This window comes from Meles meles, chromosome 14, assembly GCF_922984935.1.
Source record: "Meles meles chromosome 14, mMelMel3.1 paternal haplotype, whole genome shotgun sequence".
NCBI classification, from domain to species: Eukaryota; Metazoa; Chordata; class Mammalia; order Carnivora; family Mustelidae; genus Meles; species Meles meles.
Window position 1 is genome coordinate 55,288,398 of NC_060079.1, and position 25,207 is coordinate 55,313,604.

At 34.4% G+C, this 25,207-nt stretch overlaps 1 protein-coding gene across 6 annotated transcripts in view; it reads right to left on the reverse strand.

The window, feature by feature from the left end:
* Nucleotides 1-25,207, reverse strand: part of MYCBP2 (MYC binding protein 2) — a 275,059-nt gene that overhangs the window by 131,871 nt on the left and 117,981 nt on the right. For all 6 annotated transcript variants that reach the window (XM_046028200.1, XM_046028199.1, XM_046028201.1 and 3 more), the window contains exons 27-36: nucleotides 22,211-22,302; nucleotides 19,484-19,618; nucleotides 17,569-17,652; nucleotides 16,150-16,246; nucleotides 13,490-13,682; nucleotides 12,699-12,973; nucleotides 8,940-9,161; nucleotides 4,471-4,662; nucleotides 2,212-2,418; nucleotides 1,274-1,405 (exon numbers count right to left, since the gene is read on the reverse strand). In XM_046028200.1, coding sequence (XP_045884156.1) covers nucleotides 1,274-1,405; nucleotides 2,212-2,418; nucleotides 4,471-4,662; nucleotides 8,940-9,161; nucleotides 12,699-12,973; nucleotides 13,490-13,682; nucleotides 16,150-16,246; nucleotides 17,569-17,652; nucleotides 19,484-19,618; nucleotides 22,211-22,302 — 1,629 coding nt within the window. The remainder of the gene's footprint in view (nucleotides 1-1,273; nucleotides 1,406-2,211; nucleotides 2,419-4,470; nucleotides 4,663-8,939; nucleotides 9,162-12,698; nucleotides 12,974-13,489; nucleotides 13,683-16,149; nucleotides 16,247-17,568; nucleotides 17,653-19,483; nucleotides 19,619-22,210; nucleotides 22,303-25,207) is intronic.

Sequence of the window (25,207 nt, forward strand, 5' to 3'; positions counted from 1 at the left end):
ATTAAGAGTCACTTATGGTTTGTCTTCCTCCCAATCTCACCTTGTTTCATTTATTCTTTTCCTATCCCCAAAACCCCCACGTTGCATCTCCACTTCCTCATATCAGGGAGATCATATGATAATTTTCTTTCTCCGATTGACTTATTTCGCTAAGCATAATACCCTCTAGTTCCATCCCCGTCGTCGCAAATAGCAAGATTTCATTTCTTTTGATGGCTGCATAGTATTCCATTGTGTATATATACCACATCTTCTTTATCTATTCATTTGTTGATGGACATCTAGGTTCTTTCCATAGTTTGGCTATTGTGGACATTGCTGCTATAAACATTCGGGTACACGTGCCCCTTCGGATCACTACGTTTGTATCTTTAGGGTAAATACCCAGTAGTGCAGTTGCTGGGTCATAGGGTAGCTGTATTTTCAACTTTTTGAGGAACCTCCATGCTGTTTTCCAGAGTTGCACCCAAAACCATAAGATACCTAGGAATAAATCTAACCAAAGAGGCAAAGAATCTGCACTCAGAAAACTATAAAGTACTCATGAAAGAAAGTGAGGAAGACACAAGGAAATGGAAAAATGTTCCATGCTCCTGGATTGGAAGAATAAATATTGTGAAAATGTCTATGCTACCTAAAGCAATCTACACATTTAATGCAATCTCTACCAAAATACCATCCATTTTTTTCAAAGAAATGGAACAAATCATCCTAAAATTTATATGGAACCAGAAAAGACCTCAAATAGCCAAAGGAATATTGAAAAAAAAATAATTAAAATTTTTGTTAGTATAATTCAACTAAAGGTCATTGCAATAGATCTCAAAAATTATCTGATAAAATTCAGAAGGCAAAATTTTTGAAATTCTTTTGAAAATTAAAAAAAAAAAAGAAATTACCAGTGTTTTCATGTTCCAACAACCCAGAATGGACTACTGTTGACATTTTAGTATTTGCTTACAACTATGTTATAAAATAAAATTTGAAATTTATTCAAAAAAAAAAAAAAGAAAAAGAAAGCCAAAGTTGGTGGCATCACAATTCCCGACTTCAAGCTCTATTACAAAGCTGTCATCATCAAGACAGTATGGTACCAAATCGGATTTTTAAGAAATCTTTTGCAAAAATAGAATATAAGACAGTACAATATCTATGAGTATAGTAGTGACTCTATAAACATTTAAAGCACCACTTAAAGGAATACTTCTCATTACTTTTTAAGTAAGCTACATAATAATACCTTTTATTTACAAGAGAAACATAATGAAATTACCTTCAAAGGAACAACTTTGTCAAGTCTGATTTCAGCTATATCACTGGGTGAATCATCTGTTGTATAGGTTCCTTTGACTAATTCTAGAGATGTCCATCTATGAGAATGAGTCGAATCTCCTGCATGTTCACTCTAATTAAAATGAAACAAAACCCACCATATTCTTAATTTTATTGTTTTTAAGCAGTTTATATTCTTGCATATACAATTATCCATCAGCATTTCCCCATACATACTGAAGAAAAAAATTTTTGGTATGCTAAACTATTCGCTTTTATCTGATTTCCTGAGGACACTAGAACCTAAATCATATAAATGGGCTTTTCTCATCTGCTGTCTTAAAGTGATTCCCACTTCTTCATTAGAAGAGTGTGACTTTAACTACAGAACTTAATGAATTAGGGAAATAAATTAATTGCTACAAAGAATCAAGATATGGATAGATTTCCATTTATTATTAAATGATTTACAGGTAACTTTCTGTCCCATTTTAATAAAACTTTGTGAAAACTCAGGTTCTTTAAGTAATTTAGAGAATATAGCAAGATAGAGCTTAATCAATCAGTTAGTATCTTTACTAAGAATCATCCATTAGCACTCTATGACAAAATTGCTTTAATCACTGATACAGGTAATAGTATTGATCTATCATTCTCATTTCTTAAAAAACTACAATAGCAAAAAAAAAAATTACACAGAAGTTGTAATCAGGGACTTAGTTATGTAATTTCTAGTCTTTTCATTTAACATCTCCCTGGGAAGTGCAAAAAAATATGAGGCAGAAGTGATCCAGAATGGCACACAAAGCAATCATGCAGGATCACTCTCTTTCAATTTCTTTCACATCTGCCAGGACTATGATTAATCAGCTAACCCCTCAAAGATCTGGGCAGCCTTACTATGATAATGGTAACCCACACAGCAAAAGTCGTACTTACATCATCAACCAATACCTCTAATTCATATTCATGAATTCCACCTCCTCCATAGACAGAAAAACCAACCACAACTATTCCTGGTTTATCCACTGAAAAACAGATTGCATCAGGGGACCCATTCCCAGTATTCCAACTTCTTCCTTGACTTGTTTTTGTGAATCGATTAGCACTGGCTTTAACGGAGTGGAGAGAATTAAGTCCATCAACCTAGGAACAAACAAAAGCAAAAGCAATTACAAGTCAGCAGTCTGTACCTGAGCGTTAATAACATGCCTTTAACAAAACCCCCAAATTTCTAAGAAGTTCAAAAAGATAAACTACATTTAACAAGTGGCTGTAAGCCTTCCTAAACATACATTCTATACAGATTACCCAGCAATAAAACCAGATTTTAAATTTACAAATCATTATCACTTGACAGTATTTTCTTCTTTTAGTCATAGGAGACTATACATTTCACTTAATTTATAATGTCAGAACTGTAAACCTGTAAGTAATTACAGTCATAACATATGAATGAATTATATCACTCACTTTGAAAAGAGATACCAAAATTTCATCAACATTCTATGGACCAACAGTTTTCAAACCATGAGACACAGGGCTCTAGGGATTATGCAGAAATGGGTAGTCAACAAAGAAGTGGACTTAAGTTTCCCTTTGTCAGTCAGGCTATCCTATCCTCTTATCTGGGAGTTCTGAAGACTTTTATTAGCAGAAATGTTCTATGTCTTAAGTTTGAATACCACTAGTATATGTTATGATAACTTGGCTTTCAATATTTGAATATATATACACAAACAAGTATAGCCTCACTAATTACAGACTCATTAGAGAAGATCAGTGAACTTATTTTGGCTTGAAACCGCTCTTTAATTACGGAGCCAGCCTTTGATCTAAATTGGCTGCAGAAATTTGGAAGACACACAAGAGGAAAAAACTGAAGTTTATGATTCTAGCAAAAATTTTAAACTGCTGTGGGAAAGAAAGAAATATGGTTGTCTAAGCCAGGACCTTTGTAAACTTCCAAGTTTGAATATTAGGCACCTGCAATTTGGGGCATTCTTTTTCATTAAAAAAAAAAGTTAAGTTCATAGGGGAAAACTAGATAGTAAGCTTCTGAGGGGGAGCTATGTATCACAGACTTTCTCTTCCAGGATCTGGTGCGGAAGGAAAGCATATTATAGGCTGAATGACTAAGTATGTGTGGGGGGGAGAACCAAATTAAAATATTCTGACAGGGGGTTCATGTCCTCCTACACCTAAGTCAAAGCTAACAAAGAAATGAAGGAAGCACTTCCCAGGGTGAAATACTAAAATATGCACAGGTACAGGTAATCATTCAGAAATCCTAAAGGCTAAACTGTCACTATGAATCAGTAACGAGTATAGACTACATGAATTAATTAACCATAGATTATAAAATAAATCTGTAAGTAAGAAAAAGCAAAGGCTAGGAATTAGAAAAGTAAAAGAGAAAGAAGATGTTATTTTGCAAGCAATGGCATACATGCCAGCTATTAAACATTCATTTGAGTGATAGAAGGTATTTCACATTAGGACATGATTTTCAAAACCAATCTTCTGTCTGCTTTTTTGGGATAAAATTAGAAAACTTCACTAAATTCAGTCAAAACATTTATATAAATTGTACAGCAGAGTTAGCAGGGCACTGAAATGGTTAAAAATGTTACTTTATAAAATGTAAAGCCCTTTCAAAGTAGTTTTCCCAAACACAATATTTGTTCCTTTTAAAATTTTGGCTATATATAAAAAAAAAAAAAAATTTTGGCTGTATAGCAATGTGAGTGTACTGAAGGCCCATTTTACATACGTTATTTGTCTAGTGTCAGTCAAGTGAGCAGAACTAAGGTCTAATCCTCTTTACCTCCTCCATACCATGTGCTCACTATTAGTAGCCCCATTTCCGTTACGCATTATCTAGGAATGCGAACGATTTTTGCTTCTGTTGTGATATTGCAGTGAGGTTGTGCTATGGAACATGTAAGGAAAACATACGGTTTGTATTACTGTGACATCTTGGGCAAACATGAGAGTGAGCAAGCAAGAACAGAGAAGTAGTATAAGGAAGGGAAAAGCAAAGAAACAATTTAGCTTGGAAGGTTCTGTGTTGTTTGAAAGAAAAACAACACAAATGGGATTAAAATTAGTTTCTACAAAGCCAAAATATATGAAAAAAGAAACTATGTGGAAAGTTTAAATATGTGCTTATTATCCAGTCTCAAAATATAACACTACCTCAGATCCCAGGGCTGATGCTGTCAGTTCACTGACAATACTGGCCAGCAATCCACAGGTGTTGGAAACCAGGTGGGAGGAGAAGAGTTCGTTTTCTCGCCTCAGACTATTCCTGACTGGGAGCACAACAATAACCAGCATTTTCTCCAGAACTTCACGGAAGCTTGTCATACCTGAGATATTCTCTTCACTCTATGATACATGAAAAAGAAAAAAGTTCCAGGATATTACTGCTTTATTTTCCTTCATGTGAGTACTCAACTGCAAATCTTATCTTTCTAGATGACACCCTTAAAATTTAGGCCTGACTCTATGTCTGTAAATCCATCCAGTTGCTTGTGGAACCACTGAATTTACTTTTCACTTAGAAGTCTTTTTTTTTCAATTATTCTCTCTGTGTATCATAAAAGTACCACATCTTTATGAGATTTTTTTTTAATTAGCTTTGAGTCATTTTCACTTATTCTCTTAATTTCTCAGTAACAATCATATATGACAGAAAAACACTCTTGTCTGAAAAGCTTTTTTTAGTAGGTAAGATTCCAATCGAAGGTAATTGTTTCTGGTATATTTAGAGGTAAAGCAACTGAGTATATGAGCTGCCAAAGCGAAAAGGAAGTGAGGCAACTGAGAAATAGTATGTACAAATCTATTTTCTTTTTTAAAGATTTTATTTATTTATTTGACACAAAGAGAGAGATCAAAAGTAGGCAGAGAGGCAGGCAGAGAGAGAGGAGGAGGCAAGCTCCCCGCTAAGCAGAGCCCAATGCAAGGCTGGATCCTGTGACCCTGAGATCATGACCTGAGCCAAAGGAAGAGGCTTACCCCACTGAGCCACCCAGGTGCCCCCAAATCTATTTTCTAATAAAATTCTTTCTATACATGCATATAATAAAAATATGGAATTTTACTACAAATACTCCTATGCAGTTTTACTTTTCCTACTATACTTGATTTCCTAGGAAATTCCAACCCCTACCAATGGGAAACTTTCAAGATAAGAATTATAAAGTCCCATTAAAGACCAAGGGGGAAAATATTTTCTTCCAGAAATAAAGGAAAAGATGATTAATTTAAGTGATATCCAGCATGAACACTCTTTATCTTTTTTTACCATCCAATAACATATCTTTTAGCCCACTATGGACAGGGAGTAAGTGCATCTGATTTTGTGAGGGGGCAAATTGTGAGCAATGGCCATTTCAATTTTACTGTAGACTAGCAAATCAAACAACCTGGGATTTAGTTCCAGCTTCTTCACAGGGCCTCAACTTCTTCTGTAAAATCAGGGGAACTATATGTTGTGATTTGTTTATCAAAATCACCTGAATGCCCCCTGAATACACAAGTTCTTCCATACTGTTTTCTATAAACATTCCATACTGTTTTATGAGAGATAGCCAATGTAACAAATTCAACAGATTTCATAAAGTCATAAAATCTCAAGGCAGAAAAGCATCTTTAAAGTTAAATCAGTCTTCCCAAGACAAATCAAAAATATAAATGAGTGTATATTCAACCCATGACAGAAAATTAAGTTAATTAATTAATAAATTAATAAAATTCAGTTAAAATCATCACAACCATTATTATATATCTTTCTTAAAGCACAATCTTAGGCTGAACAAAAAGTCTCTTAGAGATAATCCTCCATCTTTAAATTATTTCTATTATCATTTGAATAAGATTACCATAACACATCAATTTCTTATGTAATTAGTTTTCCTGGCTTTACAATAATCAACTCCTGATTTTGTTAAAATCATAATTCTTCTATCCTTTACATCACTTTGATTCTCCAGAACTTTACTTTCTGGATCTTCTCAGAAAATCAGCTTTGGATGAAACTCAATCCCCAGTATATTCCATAATCAATAACCTTGGAAGGGCTTTATTAGGGGGTATGGGTGAAGTATATTTACCTAGTTATATCCACTTAGTTTCTAATTAGTGACTAACAAGATTAATACAAGAAGCTTCCCATATAATCTTAAAATGGAGTTAATGGTGTCAATGTTTTAGTTAAAGAATCAAAAAAAATATACATATACATATATGCATATCACTAGCCACTTAAATTTTAGAAAAAGGAATTCATTCACCAGTGATGGGGAATGCAAGCTGACACTAGCTTTCTGGAGGATATTTTGATAATTTGTAGTAAAGTCTTGAGGTGTTTTCCTTTTACTTGAGAGTTTTTCCACTCCAGGTGTTTTAGTCTGGAAAAATCATCATGAATATGCATAAAAATGCAGTCAATGGCATTTTCAGCATGTTTAAAATACTAAAATACTGGGAACAATCTAAATATGAATAATTATAGAGGGAAAAGATTAACTAAATTATGCTACACCCAAATCGTAGAATCCTGCAATATCTATTAATAGAAGATACGCTCTATCTTCATAGAATATTAACAAAGATCTACAAATATAGAATTATTAATTATTAATAATTACCAAATGTTTGTAGTTCTGAAAATCTCTAAATATTTAGAAATTTTATTACACCTTTAAGGAAAACAGTGTAAACACTAAAGTGAATTCCAAAGGAAAAATAAGAGAATTACCTATAACTTTATCACCTAAGCATTATTTTCATTTCTCAGTATTCTCTTTCAAAATATGTACTACATACATATTACAAAATACATATGCCTTTGGCATACATAGTTTACACAGTCATCATAGTATACCATAGTCATAAAGGATATATACTCTGGTTTCTGATTTTCTAATTAAAAAACGTAAAAACATCACTTTTTTAAAAAGATTTTATTTATTTGAGAAAGCGAGCGCATGCATGAGAGTACAGGAGGAGGGATGTGGGAGGGGAAGAGGGGCAGAGGGAGAAGCAGATTCCTCACTGAGCAGGGAGTCTAATGCAGGGTTCAATCCCAGGACCCTGAGATCATGACCTAAGCTGAAGGCAGACACTTAACCAACTGAGCCACCCCTGGAGCCTCAACATCACCCTTGATACTAAATGTAAATATAGGGACGTCTCAGTGGCTCAGTCGGTTAAGCGCTGCCTTTGGCTCAGATCATGATCCTGGGTCCTGGGATTAAGTCCTGCATTGGGGGGTCCTTGCTTGGCGGGGAGCCTTGCTTCTCTCTCTCCCTATGCCTGCCACTCTGCCTGCTATGCTCTCTCTCTGTCAAATAAATAAAATTTAAAGAAAAATAAGTGTAAATATAGCTATTTTTAAAGGCTGAGCTCTTTTCTGTCACACTGATATATCCAAATTAAACTATTTCACTTAGCGATGAACATACAAGGCTCTAATTAAGGTTTCCCATTTTTCTTTTAATAAAATACACATAAAACTTCAGTCTTTCAATTATTTCCTTGGATAATTTCCTTTGCAAATACTCATCACACCTAATACTGAATTGATGATTTATCCTGTAAGAATATCCTCCAGTTTATAGACATCCCCTGCCCTACCAATTCAACAACTATGTTTTTTACTCCTGTCTCAACTAGTACCTAATTATAATCCCAGTAAATAGTAAGTATACAATAAATACCTGCTGAAAGACTGAAAGAAAAAGATTGCTTAGACTAATTACATAATGCCAGAAATCATCTATAAATTCAGTAGGTTTCCTCATCGTCTCACCAGAGCAGGACTTAGTAAGAGAAAAAAAAATTATTTTTCCTAATTTTTTACAAATAAATCGGTACCTCAAATTCATTCACATTTAGTTTCTAGTAAGGCTGAAATTTTTCCTATGCTGGCTTACTCTCTAAAGTTCCTCTTATATTTACTCTTATTATTTCTAGTAATTCTACAAAGGTATTATATTAACTATAAATTTTCTTCCCATTCTGCTTCTGTTCTTCATTTCTGTACGTCACTTAACATTTTCTCTTAATTTTTCTGTTGCTTCAGTAAGTAATTAGGATAACTATTCTATATTCTACTGCTTTTTTTGGCTTTCATTTTAAAGATTACTTCTCATCGATTTGATAAGATTATACATGGTTTTCTTGTGTATTTAAGTTATTTTTCTATAGTGTTTTCTAATAAACCTAAACGGGTTACTACTGTGACTGTTTTAGAATGTTTATTTTAATACACCAAAATGTTATTGAAAAAATATTCCAAAAATTTACTTCTTTCCCTCAAATTCTATCTTGGCAATCTAAAATGTTATAATATAAAAGTATGCTTATAGTATCTGCAACTTTCAAGGGGTTTGGCATATAACAAATATGTGGGAATTCATTACATAACCCTCACATTTTAATAGGTTAGGTTTCATTCAAAATTTAAAAATTAGAGAAAAAATATTACAAATTTATAGGTAAACGTGAAAAAATTCCCCCCCCTGAATTTTAGGTCTTCTTGTGAAACACATATTTGTTTGGTAAACACCAATATAGAAAATAAGCACCAACTTAAATATGCCCTCCTTTGTGGTTTTAGTACTTCAGTATAAAAGACAGTTCAGAAAAAGCCCTACCTGGCTGAGTTTCTCCATATGCGATACCAAAAGGGGAAACCGGTGAACTAGTGTTGAATCATTCTCTGTGCTAACTTGTTTAACAATTGATCGTAGCAGTACCTCTCCATCGTATGCAATAGGGAAGATAGAAGTCAGCTTAACAGAAGTGTGGCAAAGAGCCGACATAACAGCTGCAAGCAATCGGCTACTCGAGGTCTTGAAGTTTGCTTCTTGGATATCCTTTTAAAAACAGAAATATGTACCCATTGAAGAAATATGCCATCAGTATAATCCACATTTTTTTGTATATAAAAGGTAAACAACTCTTTACATTATTATAAAATTTTCTAGCATTCATTTTAATTGTCCTGTTATGAGATTTAAATAGAACAATACTTTCAAACACAACTGTTCCAAGTTATTTCCCAATGAAAGGAGAAAAACTATTAAATATGGTCAAGAAAAATCAGCCTCCTATTCTCCAACCAACAACTTTATAAATCCCTCTGAATCACAGCCCTCTTTAGTACTACGCTAAAAGAATGACATTAAAAAGGCCTCAAACAGTATATATCTGCATGTCCAGTAAAACAAGCACTGAAACCACTTTCGTCCAATAATAAATGATTTAAATTGTAACTGGTGCTACTAATGTTAATGGAGCATAATGAATAGTTATTATAATAAACATTGCACTAAGGTCATAAAATTATATCATCATACTATATGGTTTATTCAGAAAAATGAGTACCATACTTGTAAATTTATTAAAATTTTATTTATTTACTTGAGAGAGAGAGAGAGAAGGAGCAGAGGGAAAGGTAGAAGCAGACTGCCCACAAAGCAGGGAGTCCAAGACCCTGAAATCATGACTCAAGACTGAAGGCAGATGCTTAACCAACTGAGAGTCACCCAGGCACCCCAGATTTTTTAACAAAATACTAAAAACTTACCAAGACAGAATACTCTAATTCACAAAAACTACATACCCATTACTTAGTTCATCAAACATTTGTGTTACAAATTCAGGCTAAAAGCAATATCCTATCTGTTAAACCAACATTTGTTAAAGTTAGCCTGTCTGTGACCTGTTCAGTGGCAAAGAAAACAACCATGTAAGACTGGACAGGTTGAGACAGTAAGTTGTGCACTAATCCAGGCAATAATCTTGTCCCAGGAAACTGACTGGTAAAATACACTACTGTGCTATAGAACATGGGTGAACCTGGAGGACATTATAATGAGCGAAATAAGCTAGTCACAGACAGACAAAATACTCCACGATTCCACTTACATGAAGTATCTAAAATAGTCAAACTCACAGAAGCAGAGAATAGAATAGTTGGGAGGAGGGGGAAATGGGGAGCTGGTGATAAATGGGTATAAAGTTCCAGTTATGAAAGATGAGTAAGCGCAAGTGATCTCCTGTACAACATCGTACCTGTGGTTAACAATATCATATTATATGCTCGAAATGTGTTAAGAGGTAGCTCTCATGTTAAGTAGTTCTTGCCACAATGAAATACATTTTTTTAATAAATTAAGTATGTAAATTAAGAATAAATTAAGTATGTAAATAGCTTAAAAAGTAGTAGTAATAAAATAAAACAAAGTTGTCTATCCAGATGTCATCACTGGACTATCTTTCAAATAGGCTGGTATATACCCTGGTGATGACAGTGAACTTTCTCAGGGAAGGAAAAGGCGCTAGAACTTCCACTACAATGTTAAATAGAAGTGGTGAGAACAGTCACCTTGTGCCTTGTTCCTGAACTTATTAGGGGGGTATTCAATATTTCACCATTAAGTATGATATTAACTGTAGATCTTCTGTAGATATCCTCTATCCTTTACAATCCTAGGTTGAAGAAGTTTCCTTAAATCCTGGTTTGGTGAGAAATTTTCATCACTGATTAAGTGCTAATTTTGTCAAATGGTTTTTCATTATTTATTGAGAAGATTATACAATTTTCCCTGTTTATTCAGTTAATATGGTGAATTACACTAGAAGTGTAATCTTTTTTGAAAGTGTAATTTTTGAAAGTTAAACTAACCTTGAATTTCTAAGAAAAATCGTAGTGGGTGTGATATATCTTTTATATTGGCTGGATTTGATTTGATAATATTGTTAAGAGCTTTTGTATCTATGTTTGAGTAATGTTTGCCTGTACTAATTTTTTCTTTTAATATCTTAGTCAGGTTTTGGTATCAGGATAAAAAAAAAAGGATAAGGCTAACTTGACTAAATTAGTTGGGAAATGTCTCCAATATTTTCTGAAATAGTTTGTAAAAGATTGATATCATTTCTTTCTTATAAGTTTAACAGAATTTACCAATGATAATTATCTGTATCTGGAGTTTTCTTTGTGGGAAAGTTTTTGATAATAAACTCATTTTTAAATGGATATAAGGCAGTTCAGATTTTTCTATTACTTATTTTGTCAGTTCTGGTTACTTTGTATTTTTCAAGCTATTTGTCTTCTTTACCTAAAGTTGCAACTTACTAATATAAAGTTGTTCATAATATTCCCTTATCAGTCTGTTGCATCTATAGTGACATTCCCTGTTTCATCCTTGATCATTTGTGTTTTTTCTTTATCTCTTGTCTCTCAATCAGACTTGCTAGGAGTTTATTAATTTGGTTTTAATTTCAAAGAACCAACTTTGAACTTTGTCAATTTTCTCTGTTTTTACTCTACTGGTTTCTGCTCTTATCTTTATTATTTCCTTCAACTTTATTACTTCTTACTTTCATTTGCTAATTCTTTCTGACTTCTTTAGGTAGAAACTTTGATGATCGATTTTAAACCTTTCTTCTTTGCTAGTATTATCATTTAAAAGTATAAAGTTCTTCCCAAGGAATACTTTAGCTACATGTCACAAATTTTGATGTTATACTTTTATCTTTTAGTATGAAATCATTTCTAATTTCCTTTGGATTTTTACTTTGATTCACTGGTTACTTAGAAGTATTGTCTATTTAGTGCCTTTCTCAATATATTTGGCTGTTGGTTTATTTAGTTCTAGTGTGGTCTGACTCTTTAATTTTAATCTTTTGAAATTTATTAAGACATGTTTTATGGCTTAGCATATAACCTATCTTTGTGAACATGATATGTATACATGAACATAACATGCATTCTGCACTTGCACTTTCTGTTTTATAAACATCAATAAAGCCAACATGGTTGACAGTGTTGTTCAGATCTCCTATTTCTCTACTGATTTTTTGATCTACTTGTTCTTTTCATTACTGAAAGAGGAGCACTGAAGTCTCCGAGTATCATTGTAAATTTGTCTATTTCTCCCTTAAATTCTGTCAGCTTTTTGCCTCAAGTATTTTGAAACTGATTTGGAGCATACACATCTATGAGGCTCACAGTTTCCTCATGAATGAATGGTTCTTAGCAAGCAAGCTCTCTCTCAGCTCTCTCTTGACCGTTCTGCAGCTATAGGGGTGGCAGAAGCTCCCCTTCTAGCGATATCCTTGCTCTTACACACGCACTCATGATTGTTCTTGCTCTCGTACATGTGCACACTCGTACATCATTCACACATTCAAAGAGCATATCAATTGTGCCTACCAATTTTATAGCTAAACATGATAAAGCATGCAGAAAAAAAATGACGTTCAACTTTAAGTCACACATACCAAACCAATGTCCTAATTTATCATTTATAGAAGTTAGAAATATTGAGGCAATAGCACTTAATTTCCTTGAAAAGTATTAGGCAATCTATCATATTTTCAACTAACATTTTTCAAACTGAAATTACCTGATCCAAGCAATTCAGCAGATCACAAAGGCAAGCCCACTGTAAGGCAGGAGTTGGGTAGAAAGAATGAAAACAGGCAGTGAAGGTATTATGACACTCCTGAAGGACAGCTTCTAGGAGACTCAAGGGTTGACTGAGATATCCTTGAGGATCATTATCCAACTTCACCATGCAGTGATCAACTCCTTCTGATAAAATTTTTCTTAACAAAGTTCTGGTTTTTCCAATACATTCTGCTAATTTGCTAGTTTCTTCCACAACTGCTTTTCCTGTAGCTTTGAGGAAACAAAGCAGATTGCTAATTAAATGGAGTAATAAGTATGCATGGAGATAGTCAATATAATTCAAGTAATTTCCTATATAGTTAAGATTGCAAGTACTCAAAACTTAGAAATGAAACAATTTAGAGATTAAATGTAGTCCAAAATTATTTCTTTTAAAAATATAAGTAGGGAAAAATTTTTAAAAAGCCAAAACATTGGTTTCAGCATTTAAGTCCAAATGAGTCGCTCAAAAAATTTCTGTTTGACCGAATCTGTTTAAAATAATACATTATTAGAGTATTTTTTTAGTTTAACATGACTTTTTGTTATCAACATAACACGTAATCTGTTTTATTCTTTTTAAACACTAAGTAAACACATAAGGATCTTGAAAGCTGACTTTCTGCCCTTATTTTAGAAGAAGATTAAAGGCAGCTAGGGATCTTAAACTCTTGGTTATCCCTATACAGACCTTCCCAATGTGTCAAATATTTTCTTCTTAAAGTAATTTAAAAACATGCTTCATACCTGATACTGGGTAAATTTCACAGGTATAGACACGCAATAACCTCAGACAACAGGTACCCACAAAGCGCAGTCTCTCTAGATCTAGAAGTGTAGCTGTGAACTGGAATCCTTTTAATCCTCTAAGTTCTTCAACTCCTAAGACTAAGGTGGTCCAGCTCCAGTGAAGAATACTCAACAATGACTCAAAACATTCCTAATCCAGAATATGAAAAAACAGAAAACAATTAGTTTAAATGATACCATAGGTTGAATCAAATGGAAGATGACATTGAACTTCAAAACTTTATTTGAAAAAAAACAAAAACAAAAACAAAACTTTATTTGAACTTTTTTACTGAGTTTTGATTAGCCCAAATAATGGATATTTTATTAGTTCATTTATCACATTACCATTAGGAATATCTTTGAAGCTTGACAAACAAGATAAAGTAGTTAGGCATGTATAAAAGCAATATTCTTCAATATCTGCCTATTTCTTTATTTTTAAAAAGATTTATTTATTTATTTGAGAAAAAGAAAGTGTATCAGCAAGTGGGGGGATGGGCAGAGGGCTAGAATCCCAAGCAGACTCTGCACTGAGCATGGAGCCCAACTCAGGGCTAGAACTCTTGACCTATGAGACTATGACCTGAGCCAAAATCAAGAGGCGGAAGCGTAAGTGACTGAGGCACTCAGGCACCTGCATATTTGTCTATTTAAAAATATATCTCTGTTTCCCTGCTACCAACCTATCTAATTTACCATATAAGTAAGGGAAAAAATTAAAAACATTCACAAATACATGATTACTTGAAAGCAAAATTAAACTCTACACTTTTACTGTAGTATTATATAAATAAGCCAAAAGTATTTAAAGCACTTTAATAATTTTTAATATAATAAAGTATTTTATTTAGTATTAGGTATTAGTGACAGTATGAAATAACTTACTTTATGTCTACATATTAAATTTTACCATACAAGCTATAGCCAACCCTTGATAAACAAGTTAATAGAAGATAAAAATTGACTACAAAATACTGAAAAATTCTTACTAGGTTTTTAAATTCTCCAATGTGGGTTTAGGGTAGTGAGCATCCCTTTCAGTTCTAGTTGTTCTACAGGCTTTACCATACTTACATGATGACAAATACTAGATCATCTAAAAGCAAAGCACTTATTCCCTGACCACCACCAAATTCCAGTCCTCTGGTATAGTAATACCAGGATAAGAGTTTATAGTCTAGATTCTTAAAGAAAGAGTTGAATACATTTCTTATATAAAGATAACAATTACCCAATGACCACAAAACCACTTAGACACAAATATCAAAAAATTACTAAGCACAAAAAAAGATCACTGAAAAAGACATACAGAGTCAAGATACTTATTTGGATCAAAAGCTATCAAACTGATCTTAATTCTAAAAGGATGCCAAGATACCAAGGAGCCAAAGTTCTTGTAATCTTATTGCAAGCTCTATCTGTATAAACTACCATAGATCTTTTGGAAGGTCATTTGGCACGATACATCACAATTTAAATCAGCACACTTCCAGTAGAAACACTCACATAAGTACATAAGTAATCAAAGATACATATGGAAGGACATAATAGTAAAAAACAAGAAATTGATAGGTATAGGGTTGAATAAATTAAGAGTACAATTATTCTATAGAATGCTGTGCAAATACAAGAAAAGATTAACATAGAACTGAATACACTAACATGGATTATGTCCTTAATACTAGGAAATTTTAAAAAAAGATGCAAAACTTTACTATTACAAACAAGGAGATTGTACAGCATGCTGTATATATAGACTTAAAAGTTTGTGTATGTATGAAAATGGTTTGGAAGGATATACATCAAAATGTAAACAGTAACAGAGTGACTTTAGAATACTTAGCATACTTTTAATATTGTTTATCCCTACTCCAGCCTCTTCCCAACCAGGAACATGTGTTAATCTTGTTATTTAAAAAAGAAGACAAAAAAGCATTCATCGTACAAAGTTCACGAACATGAAAGACTACCAACTACATGAATAAATCGCATTCATACAGTGTCTTACAATTTAAAGAGCATTACTGTATCCCTTATTTCATTAGAAATTCATAATGATGCTATCACACAGTTTATTTAGATAACTGGTATAAGAATGTTCAACTAATGAATGAAAGAAGAACTTAACTCAGTCTTTCTGGGCAGACAATTAAGTCATGCTGGCTTTCCATTCTACACTGGCAACCCCTGTAATGAGGCATATCTTTAAATGTAGAATGTGGATAGTCAAGTAATTCAACAGAGTACTTAGATATATAACTCTTGTATTTAGCTCCTCAAGCATTAGGATAGCGCTTTTTGTCAGTATCAGCCTTAACTTTTCTTTCACTTTTTAACTCCTTCCGCATATGTATTCATACATGATTTACTAGAAAACCCACCAGTTGTATCAGTTCATGTTGAAGTTCATGTTAAAGTCACCCAAAGTCATCTCTATTTTCCCATTATTTAAAGGGCTTACTCTTTGGCCTGGGATCTCAGTGTTAATATAAAAACAAATCTGAGTTCATAAAACGCTCCTGAGATAAACTCTTAGAAGAGTGGCTAAATGCTAAATATCAAAATGAAATAGAGCACTGGACAAAAAACCCTGAAATTTTAAAAAAATGGCTTACCACTGAGACAGTTCTTGCAAAAGATCTCTTTAAAATGTGTACAGGTTCGCTGGTTTGCTGTTTGCCCTTTGAGGCACTGCCATCACTGGTTGGAAGTCTGAAGGTAGCAAACACACATAAATTTATGTTGGAAAGTCCAATGACTTTTTTTTTTTTTTCAAAATACACATTTTTGCAATTGCAAAATATGCTGTTAAATTTTAAGGGCTATATTATTAAGAAGTTATTTGACCAGTGTACCCAGGAGTAGTGTGAGCAAGTTGCTATGTTCATAATGCTACACCTTACGAATTCTAACTATAATAAACTGCATAAAAACAAACAAAAATCTCTTCTTGGGACACCACCTAGTCTTAAAGTGATTACTGTGGAAGAAAGACATGAGAGACAGTCGCTGTTGGAGAGGTATTTTTTTTTTTTTAAATTTGTTTATTTACAGCATAACAGTGTTCATTGTTTTGGCATCACACCCAGTGCTCCATGCAGTATGTGCCCTCCCTATTACCCACACCTGGTTCCTCAACCTCCCACACCCCCCCCGCCCCTTCAAAACCCTCTGGTTGTTTTTCAGAGTCCATAGTCTCTAATGGTTCATCTCCCCTTCTAGTTTCCCTCAACTCCCTCTCCTCTCCATCTCCCCATGTCCTCCATGTTCTTTGTTATGCTCCACAAATAAGAGAGACCATATGATACTTGGCTCTCTCTGCTTGACTTTTCTTTAGATTCTTTACACTCAAAGAATGACATTTTTTAGTGGGGTTTACATATATTTTAATTCTTCATTCTAAATATTATCACAGTAACCTACTAGAGATAGATGGATAATAGGCATATGCTTCCATAAATGTCTCAAATACCAGGAAATAATTAAAATTCTCAACGTTATAAATATAATAAATATTATCACATGGATAAGTTATTAATTCGACATTTCAAATAAAAGGAGGAAATTTTTCAGCAGTAAGGGCAGCCCTCAACAGTAAGAGATTTTCTATTCATTCCATTTACAGTAAAAACAGGAAACATAAGACAGCAGGAAATCAATCAAGCCTGTATCTGAAGTCCCCATCTAATGTCCCAGTATCATTTCTCTAAGACAAATTTTTATTACTTTATAATATTTTGAAATGGGTATGAAAATCCAGAAAAAGAAGTAAGTTACTAAAATACTGCTAATGGCATGATACAGATAATCTGAGTCATGAAGTAAAGTTTAAAATTCAGCTCAATGTAGAAGATGTTTAAAAATATACAAAATATTAACTGTTTTTGTTAAAAATAGCTATATTTCTACTGGTATATTATAAGTTGCTGAATGCTTCAAATAATTTCTTTCATTATGTCACATATATTTTATAGTATCCTAGATCATTATAACAGGACTAAATCATATTAATTAACTATAAATATGCTAAATACCTGTATAATAATTGAGGTATCTGACCAGCATTAACATCTGTACCATTATTTGATTTCTTTGAACTCTTAAATTGGAAAACCACCCTAAGAAGAGAGAAAATAACAATGATACCACAAAACAACATGATTCAAGATACATGAAAGGAAATAAGAAATTTGATAATAGTGTTTTCAAATCTTATGTTAATGAACAGAGATTCATTCTTTAAGGGAAAACACAAGTAAAAAGGAGTTGTTTTTATTTTGGTTCAAGCTCTGAAATGGCTTCATGAATAAAATAAAGGAATTAAACCTGATCAGGAACTCCTTGGTAAGCAGTAGTCCTGCCTCCTTCTAGTCTCCCCCAGCTCAACTTTAACCAAAACAATAAGCTTTTTGTTTTTTTAAGATTTTATTTATTTAATTGAGATAGAACGAGAGAGAGAGCGCGAGAGAGCGAGAGAGAGCGCGTGCACGCACGCAAGAGAGAACACACATGCAGGGAGAATAGCAAGCAGAGGGAGAAGCAGGCTCCAGCCAAGCAGAGAGCCTAGTACTCTGGGATCATAACCTAAGCCGAAGGCAGGCGCCTAAGGACTGAGCCACCCAGGTGCCCCTAGAACAATAAGCTTTTTTTCTTTTTATTTATTTAAGGTTTTATTTATTTATTTGACAGAGAGAGAGAGAGAGATCACAAGTAGGCAGAGAGAGAGAGGGAAGCAGGCTCCCTGCTGAGCAGAGAGCCTGATGTGGGGCTCGATCCTAGGACCCTATGACCTGAGCCAAAGCCAGAGGCTTAACCCCTGGAGCCATGCAGGCACCCCAGAACAATAAGCTTTTAACAAAATATTTCAACTTCCAAACAGTTTAAAATCTGCTCAACTGCACACGATAAGCTTTAGCTTCAAACTGCTGTGATACTGCGAAGTTCAATGAGCTGCATATGGAATCACATAGTCCACGATCAAAGCATTCTCCCCAGTGCTAGCACACAATCTTAGAATAAGTCTGAAAGGGATACTTTACAGCAGGCTTAATTTATTTAATGCATTCCACTTGAACATTCAGGAACAAAGAATTCCCCTCATTAATTAGCCTGTTCTGTTTTTGATAAGCTTTGTTATAAGCTGAACAAAACTATTTGAAATATACTATTACATAACTTCTACTCATTTCAAATAGTTCATGCTCAAGAACAGTAAGGAGTAAACTGAATTTCTCTTCTAAATGATGGTCCTTTCAAACACACGAATCCAGAGTACCGAGAATAAAGAAGGCTGGAGTTAGAGTCAAAAGAGATTCCAGGTCTAGTTTTCATTCTGTGATGAAAGGACCACACAGCAGTGATACGATGTGCAGCTAGTCAGCTCACCTCCTGTCTCTCTATTCCCAAGCAGAAAACAGAGCTAATAACAGTTTCACAAAACTGTTGAGGGCATCAAATGAAAATACAGATATGAAAGAGTTTTATAAACTAAAAAGCACTCTACATATGAAATTTAAACAGTAAATCTCCCCCTACATCTTATTAAAGCTGTACCATCTCATATTGCTAAAACTCTGAAATTTATAAACTGTTTTTATAAGGACTGTCAAATTTTATAGCAAGTATTTATTTCTTTTTTATGGTTTCCAAATTCCTCACTCTTCTTGTCACTTTATGTAACTTCTAATTGGTAATAAATTCTTAAATGATATAACACCCAGAAATACATACAAATGACAAATGACAAGAGCAAAGAATAGCAGTCCTGTTCTTTGCCTGTTCTGTCTAGACCTTAATCTGGCATGAGATTGCATAAATTTAATGTTTGGCAGTCACATTATGATCTAGTCTTACTGACATTTTTATCCTTCTGAAAGACTGAGCTGCTAAAACAATATTCCACTAACAAAAATGAGAGTTGCTTAAGTAATACTTAAACATTTTGCTTACCCATCATCTGTGGTAATAGAAGCTTGTCCATGAGATCCACAGTCACTGCTGGGTCCGGACACTCGAGCCCATGCTACATACCACCAACCAGCTTGCAAGAGAACTGGTTCGTCAAACATCATTGCATATTTTTCTCTGAGAGAAAAATTAGTGAGTCAAAGACAATGCCTTTGCGCTTCCCTGTTACATATATTTGTTATATATCCTTTATAAACAAAACATGAAATGCATTGTGTAAGATTCTTATTGAACATCATTAAAAACCTATTTTCAAAAGTCTGAAACAGGGGGCGCCTGGGTGGCTCAGTGGTTTAAGCCGCTGCCTTTGGCTCAGGTCATGATCTCAGGGTCCTGGGATCGAGTCCCGCATCGGGCTCTCTGCTTGGCAGGGAGCCTGCTTCCCTCTCACTCTCTCTGCCTGCCTCTCTGCCTACTTATGACCTCTCTCTGTCAAATAAATAAATAAAATCTTTAAAAAAAATAAATAAAAAGTCTGAAACAAATTAAAAAATAAAAAAATCTGGACAGGAACATACAAATAATAGTCATTTGTTGTCATGGTGATGGCACTCCTTACCTTGAATTCTAAAACTTGGTTAAATGTTATAAAACTCTCATTAAAATAACACAAAAATTTTTTAATTGTTCAAAAAAAAAAACCACATGCCAATTTAATTGGAAAATTTCATTTTTAAAGTGTTTTGAGAGGAAGTATGTTAAGAAGATGGTTCTGGAGTCAGATGGCCTGAATTCAAGGCTCAGCTTCGTGATTTGCTAGTTGTGTAACTTTGGGCAAGATATAACACCCTCTCCGTGACTCAGTTTCTTCATGTGAAAATAGGGATGAAGATGATGTCTAGATCACAGGACTGTTTTGAGGATTGAGGAAATTCAGATAAAAGTATTTGGAACTGTGCCTGTCACAGTAACCACACAAAAAAATTTACTAAAATAGAAGGAGAAAGCTTATATATAAATAAGGAGATCTGATAAAGTTTTAGGTCACAGACTACAGTGGTTGTCACTGGGATAGAGAAAAGAATGAAGGGTATTTGAGGAAGGGAACAAATTAATGCACTGTAGAGGTATGAAAGTACAAAACAGGGCTTAAAAATGACAAGGGGTCCAGTTAGGTTAAAGCATTAAGTCAGATAAAAAAGTATAGTTAGGTAGAAAGTTAAAAAAGATGTCGTAAAAGATTACTGAAGTCTTTAATTCTAGCCTTAGGAACCTAAGCTTTGTTAGCTGAGAAATGACTAAAATCTAGGTGATTCTCTGTACGTGAAACAATATATATTTTTTTGAAACAATATACTTTTGACTCATAATTATATGCTCAAAAAAATAAATATTAAGTGACAATGGCATCTTAAGGCTCTGTTAAAAATCAATCAACTAATTTCCTAAAATCTTCCTAATCTTCATTTGTATATCACATAAAAAACAACTAAAAAATATCTCCTGATACTGGTGAATGTTTATAGTGAAAAAACTAAAAATTTTCTGTGGGTTTACTATTTTGTTCTCAAAAGTAGTTATCTGTTAAAAGCAAACTTAATGTATTACTACTTTTTTTTTTTTTAATATTTTGTTCATTTCTTTGACACAGAGAGATCACAAGTAGGCAGAGAGGCAGGCAGAGAGAGAGGTGGAAGCAGGCTCCCCGCTGAGCAGAGAGCCTGACGCGGGGCTCAATTCAAGGACACTGAGACCATGACCTGAGCTGAAGGCAGAGGCTTTAACCCACTGAGCCACCCAGGTGCCCCTGTTAACTACCATTTTTAGTAAATACACATTTTCACTAGCAAAAAGCTTATATATGACACACAAGGTTTTGACACAGTTATTACTGGCAAGTACAGTTTATTATTACTATTATGATGTTCAATTGATTTTTTCCTCATCACTATATCCCCTGAAACAAATCACTAACTTGTCATAACACAGGAGAGAATTCTTGGGATTACACAGAGAGGACTGATAAAAGCTAATTCTCTTCATACTTTTAATGAAGCTTTATAAATAAACATCCAGATTCTGGTAACAGGAAACCTATTATCCTAATAGGTTTCAGTAAAGATGGCCACCTCCCCAAGTGTTATAATCAAGCACATACTACAAGCATGGTATCAGGCCACAAGAGTGATCTGAATTATGGCCCTCTATGACTATTTGGTACTGTAGACATACTGCTACAGGTAGTAAATAATTCTAGGACATTACTAGAAAGCTAGCACAGTAGGTGCTCTCTAAGTGATACATGAAAACAAAAGTGTGCAAAATGTATGTATATTTTCATCTTCAATGGAGAAATATTTTATCTTTTAAAATTCAAATATGGAAAACACTGTAAGTTTTAGTACAGTCCTGTTAAATGTAACACTTACCTTACCTAATATACAGCTTAATTTCTCAAGCATCTGATCACAAATTATTTATTTATTAAAGATTTTATTTATTTGATAGAGAAAGAGAGAGAGAAAGCACAAGTAGGCAGAGTGGCAGGCAGAGAGAGAGGGATGAGAGGGCTTTGCAGAGAGCGTGATGTGGGACTCCATCGCAGGACTCTGGGATCATGACCTGAGCTGAAGGCAGATGCTTAACAATCTGAGCCACCCAGGCGTCCCCACAGATTATTTAAAACAGCATTCTTACATTTCTTCACTCACAATGAATTTTTTATATTAAGTATGTGAGGATGCTGCTGAGTAATGAGGAAATCTTTACCTGGCAGCACAGTCGTAAGCCAACACATCGGTCTCTGCAAGAAGGTCTCCATCGGTTTCATGATCTCCTCCATCAGGACCCAACTCGAACAGCTGGGAAAAGGAGAAAAACACATCATGTCCAGTTGCTCAGTCATGCAAACCTGCTGAATAATATGTTTATAATTTTGTGTGTTTCCAATAATGTGTTGGACACTGCAGAATATAAAAATCAGAATGCCTGCTTTTTTAATGTTAAATATACAACCCTATATATTTAAATTAAGAAACTTGTGGTCTATGTTAATCTCAGTCTTCCTTATTTATACATTCATCTATTTATAGCAAATGTTCTCAGCTGTTCTGTACCAAATATAAACATGTGACAGAATGAGAGAACTCAACCAACGCATTTTATCCACGTGAGCTTTCAAATGGGGAAGAATTTTGCTTCAGCACTTAGAATCTGTGAGATCTGGGATCCAGTTTCCTCATCCATAAAAGGAACGTAGACATTAACAGTGTCTACTTTGTAGTAATTGTTGAGAATTACAAAAAGTAATATTTATGGAGCACTTAGAAAAATACCCAGAAAGAAAGGCTACAAAAGTGTTAGCTATGGAGAGACAGATGAATAACAGAAGATAAGCATCCTTAAAAACACAGATACAAAAAGTAGTTCAAGGTAATACGGCACGGGAAAAGGAGATGAAGAGTAGGAAACAAATGGTTATAAAACAAGGGGAGGACCAAACAGTCTGGGAAAAGGATAAGATAGATGATATCAAAGAGGAAAAGTGAGGAAATTAAGTGAAAATAAAGGAGAATTATCAGGAAGAGATCTTTTTTCTTTAAAAATAGACCAATACAAATTGAAAACCCCTTATTTCTCTGGAGAATTATAGCAGTGAACTACAAAAAAGGCAGACAAAACACTAAGGACAAAGAGAAGGGAACTTACTAGACAATTACTTGCTAGATGTTTCATTTTTTCAATTATATGCTAATGATGTGAAAATTTGTCTCCAGCTCAGATCTTGTTCTCAACAGTCACTACATCTACCTGCCACACACCGCCTGCCACCAGCTGGATCTCATTAGCTCTAAAGGGACTCACTCCCCTTTCTCCTGCTTCCCCTGTTCTGATTAATGGCACTATCACTCACCTACTCACTCCGATAAAAAACCTGGAATAATCCTTTTTTCCGTATCTTTCTGCCATCACTACATCTATTTTATTGCTTGTACCAAAATTTGTCAATTCAAGGATGCTCACTGTTATTAGTTAGAACTCATCAGTCTTATCTCTGTTCTCTCTTTGCTCTGGCCCATACACCACAAAGCTGAGGAGTTTTGCTTTTTGTTTAATGACCCCTAGTACTCTTTTTAAAATGAGTATTTGATTGGAATACTTCTCTAAAATTCTTCAATGGTTTCTCATTTCCTTCTTTGTATCATGACATACAGGTCCTTAATGAATTCCTCCTAACCTGGCTCCCCTGCTTATATTCAAAAAATATCTCTCAACATATACTGTGTGCCAGGCACAATTCTAGACACTTGGCATATAGGTATGAACAATGCAAACAAAAAAATGATGGCTATTGGAAGTAAGTTTGTGGGTAAGGGAGAGGATTTAGTTTTATGTAGGTTCACCAGAGAGTCAAGACCTAAAGATAAAGAGGAAGTGATCACACAGGTACTGAAGTAAAGAGCTGTAGTGAGAAGTAGTAGCCAATGCAAAGGTCCTGAGGTTTCAGTATGCCTGGCTTGTCTGAGGAACAAGAGCAGGCCAGTGTGGCTGGATTAGAGTGAGGCAGCTAGTATAACGTAAGGTCAGAATGATAACGACACTCAATTCTATGGTGTTTTGTGGGCCCCTCTAAGGCCTGTGGCTTTTAATCTAATATAAAAAGACATTGCAGGAATCTGAACAGAGAGGAGTGGCAGAGTTTGGTGTACCCTTTAAGAAAATCTCTCTGCTGTATTGAAAATAGACAAAAGGGAACAAGGACAGAAGCAGGATATAAGTTGGGAGGCTACTATAATAATACAGGTGAAAATGGCTATGGTTTAGAATGACTTGGTACTAGGGATAGTTTTTAACAAGTGGTTAGATCCTAGATTTATTCCCTAAGTGTAGCCAATAGTATTTGCTGCTGAAGGGGATGTGGGGTGTGACAGAGGGAAGGCAATAATGACTCCAAGATTCTTGGCCTAAGCAGTTGGAAGAATAAAGTTTATTCTAGGTCAGTTAGCTGGGATGGGAAAAATATAGTAACAGCAGGTTTAGAGAGATGACCAGAAGATTAGTGTTGAATATGCTATATCCAAAATACCCATAAGCTATCCAAGTGGAGAAGCAAAGTAGGCAGCTGTATATATGACTTTTGAGGTTTAATAATAAGAAAAATACTTAAGCCATGAGGCTGGATCACTCCAGAGATGAATAGATTTAAAAAGTGCCCAAGATTGAATTCTGGCCCTCCAATATGTACAGGTCTGGAAGATGATAAGTAACCAGCCCGAGACTTAAAAGAGCAGTCAGTGAGACAGAAGGAAAACCAAGTGTGGTATTGTGGGAGACAAGTGAAGATAATATATAAAAGAAGGGGTTGATAGGATTAAATTAGGTCAACTGGTTAAGGAAGATGTGGACTAAGACTTGACCACTGGCTTCAGCAATCAGAAATCACTCACATTCTTGCATGGAGCACTGGGTGTTGTGCAAAAAGAATGAATACTGTTACGCTGAAAAAATTAATAAAAGGGGGAAAAAAAAAAAAAAAATCACTCACATTCTTGACCAGGGCAGTTTTGATAGAGTGGGTGGGGCAAAACCCCAATTAGAGTAGGTTCAAGAAGGAACCGGAAGAGAGAGAATGTAAATAGAAAGTATAGAAAGTTAAGAATATGTACAGAGTCCAGCCAGGTGGCTAGTCCAAGACAAGTACACAAGTATCTTTGCCCAGAGTGGTTTGTGGTGGAAGAGTCTTCTAGCAGGAGGAAAGAGATAAAA